This window comes from Etheostoma spectabile, chromosome 23, assembly GCF_008692095.1.
Source record: "Etheostoma spectabile isolate EspeVRDwgs_2016 chromosome 23, UIUC_Espe_1.0, whole genome shotgun sequence".
Taxonomy (NCBI): Eukaryota; Metazoa; Chordata; class Actinopteri; order Perciformes; family Percidae; genus Etheostoma; species Etheostoma spectabile.
This window is the reverse complement of record NC_045755.1, coordinates 826,630-829,841: the sequence shown is the minus strand read 5'-3', so window position 1 is coordinate 829,841 and position 3,212 is coordinate 826,630. Positions and strand designations below refer to the sequence as shown.

Below are 3,212 nucleotides of genomic sequence, written 5' to 3'. Positions count from 1 at the left end.
TTGGTGCTTTCACAAAATATTTACAAAATGAGACTTTAGTTTAATAATTGTCAATAATGTGGATATACATCACTTTACTGTAAAGCAGCCTTTAAAACCAGGCAAAGACACTTATTGTATGTCATATCCCAATATTACGATATCCAAAATTTAAGACGATATCTAGCCTCATATATCGACGTTGATATAATATCGATTTATTGCCTAGCCCTAGCCTCAAGTATGACAATTTGGCTGTCACCATCTTAGTTATTTGAAATAGGACATAACAATTTTTTGATGAGAAACTTGTTTTCTTCTTCCACTTGCACCTTATGACTGTTGACTTGAAAGATGGAAACACAGCTCTTGTTCCTTTTACTGTATGATTGAATGCACGTATTCTGACAAAAGCATCTTCTAAATGAATGCAAAAAAAAGGCCAAAACAGTGTGGACATGGTCACTTTCTCAGCCGTCTCTCTGTCCTCCTCCACTTCCCTCTTCTCTTCCTTTTTGTGTTTCCATGTGCAGTCTCCAGAGGACAAAGTTCCAGTGTGGTACATCATGGATGAGTTTGGCTCCCAGGTGCAACACTCTGACCAGCCCAGCTGCAGCATGGCTCCCTTCTTCTACATCCCAGGCATGCTGGCCTACACTGTTCTGTGGCCTCTGCAGGACCTGCAGGAAGGAGGTGAGAGGCAGACACGCATCCAAACACACCACACAGAGGGATGAAGTAAGAATTTTAAAGGACACGTCTGGAGATTTTTGTATATTATTTCTATTGCCAACTGTTGTGGCAGTTTTGCTATTCCACTCTGACAAGGAGAAAAGAGGCAAAATCCCTTACAGCATTGTCTTTTCATTAATTGTCAGAGCATGAATGACAAGACAAAGGTTAGTTTGCAATACGCAACTTGATGAGAAGCAGTACCTTGGAGCAGTCTTATATGTAGTCTAGTGTCTCCTCTGTTTAGGCTACCTCTGGCTGAAGAAAGATAAACCTCTGAAACCTCACTCTTTAACCTATCCCTCTTAAGCGTGTTTGTTTTGATGATCACTTTACAAAAGTCCAAATCCTCTACTCTCTCTGGGCTGTCCCTCTCAGTGTCCTCTGTTGACCTAGAAACCCCTCACATTCCTTCCTCCTTTTCCTGACCTCTCTTGGTGACCTTTTTTCGACCAGGCATAAACTCACACATCCTATGGGCTGTAAAACGGCAGCTAACCTGTCCCACAGACGCACACAATATCATGGAATACTTTAACCTTAACATACTATATAACTCACCTAGGTAAAATACATATATAAATAATAGAAATATCTTAACATAGCCAAGGCTGCTTCTTATCAGTTTTGGGCTCTCTTGATTGTTACCAATTAGAAAACTCTCTGCTAGTGCTTCCACAGGCCAAGGCCCCTTTACATGGTTTGGTGACACAAAGTTGTTTTGCATAACTTCTGAGTAGTAAATCACATTCTTTGCTTCACCATTGGGAGAGCTGTTGCCGGGTGTAATAGGCAAGTTTAGAACTCGAACATGTTTACCAATTTTGGATAGAGGAGCAGTATGTTTCTACACACAGTCACAGTTGCAACCCCCACCCCAGTTTCTTATCTCATCTCTCTCAATCTTACTCCTTCCTGTGTTCTAAGGTGCCTCGCCCCACATCTTTTTCTCCCTTTCTATATAGATTTCACATATTCACATGATAACTATTTACAGTCTCTACAAATGGTGAACTCATCTCTTACATTATATGGTCAAGCAAAACTGGACCCTCTGGCCCCCCCAACCTGTGACAAATAATTTTGTACATTTTTCACTCCACATGTATCCCATGTGGGGGACATTTGTTTTTATTCATGCGCATATGTTTAATACTTTCAGATGCAGAGGATGAATCAAAGAATTGTATCATAACGGAACAGAATAGATCTTTATTGCCTTTGTTTTGAAACAACGAAACACAGTTTAGCAACTCCTCAGTATGACAATATGCTGAGAATAACAAAATAACATATTTATGAATATGGATCTGAGTCAGTCTGCAAACAGAAACGGAACTTTAGAGCACTGTTGCACGATATTTTTCACCATTAAGTTTACTAATTACCTTTTTTATCCTCCTCCCTCCAGAAGAGCCCACACTGGCTTTTTTCTTAAAGTTCTGGGTCACATTACACCCACTAAGGACAAAAATACCCTTCTTGGAAACCATTAATATCTCTAAAGTGTGCAAAATTTGGACTGGTGTCCAGGACACAGGGGGGGATGTGTGTGGTATGTAACAGTTGGTACCCCTATAATCACATGTCCTCAAACCACAACTGCAAATATCCTCCTGTTTGTTAATAATTACAATGAACAGCTGTTCAAACTATACATATTAATATATTTGTGAGCTGTTTCTAAAGAAAACCAAGAATAAATGGGCTACTTACTGAGAGCCACAGACGGAAGTCCAAGAGTACTGATAGACAACATTACCACAAAAAAAACTGTATGATTTCCACAGATGAAGTAACCCGTGACTATACGTATGGAGAGACGGACCCCTTGGTGAGGCAATGCCGTCTGTTACCATGGATACCTGCTGACCTAGAAGGGGTCAGCAGTGTCACCACTGAGCCCCTGGACTCATACTACGAGGTGAGGGGTACCACTTTGATTTATGAAACACATCAATCACACGTTTCAAGATTTTAAAAAGTTGTGTCATTAATAACATGACATTGATTGAAATGTACTTTGTTTCTCACATACACTATGTATCTTAAATACATGTTATTCCTGCCATTCCTCTCCTTGCACTGTTCTTCACTAAAAGCCATAGTACATATTCTTTCTAAAAGCTGTCTCCTTGGTGCTTGGGATGTGTCTCCCAGTCTCAAATTCAGCAGTAGAAGTCAGTCAAGCTCAGAAATCCTTCACCATTCAAACCCCTTTAAACAAATCAAACAAGTCCTATCCAACATGGACAACTTGATATTTTGATGGGAAAAGTACACACATAGACAGCAAGAATTAATTTTGATCAACTCCCTCACAAAAGTCTCACTCATTTGAGAGACTGTTAGGTCATCGCTGTCCTCTGTGTCTATTTCTCCAGGCCATAATATCTGAGAACAAGGAGCAGCTTCCTGTGGAAATCGAACCCTACAGTGTGCCAAAGGACAAAATCCTCAAGTAAGTCTCTCCGTATATATATATATATATATATATATAT

General features: G+C 39.9%; 1 protein-coding gene across 4 annotated transcripts in view; it reads left to right on the top strand.

Annotated features, from left to right (window-relative positions):
- ttll12 (tubulin tyrosine ligase-like family, member 12) overlaps positions 1–3,212 on the top strand; it is a 114,392-nt gene that overhangs the window by 6,972 nt on the left and 104,208 nt on the right. For all 4 annotated transcript variants that reach the window (XM_032505302.1, XM_032505301.1, XM_032505305.1 and 1 more), the window contains exons 4-6: positions 513–672; positions 2,502–2,635; positions 3,096–3,172. In XM_032505302.1, the coding sequence (XP_032361193.1) occupies positions 513–672; positions 2,502–2,635; positions 3,096–3,172 (371 nt within the window). The remainder of the gene's footprint in view (positions 1–512; positions 673–2,501; positions 2,636–3,095; positions 3,173–3,212) is intronic.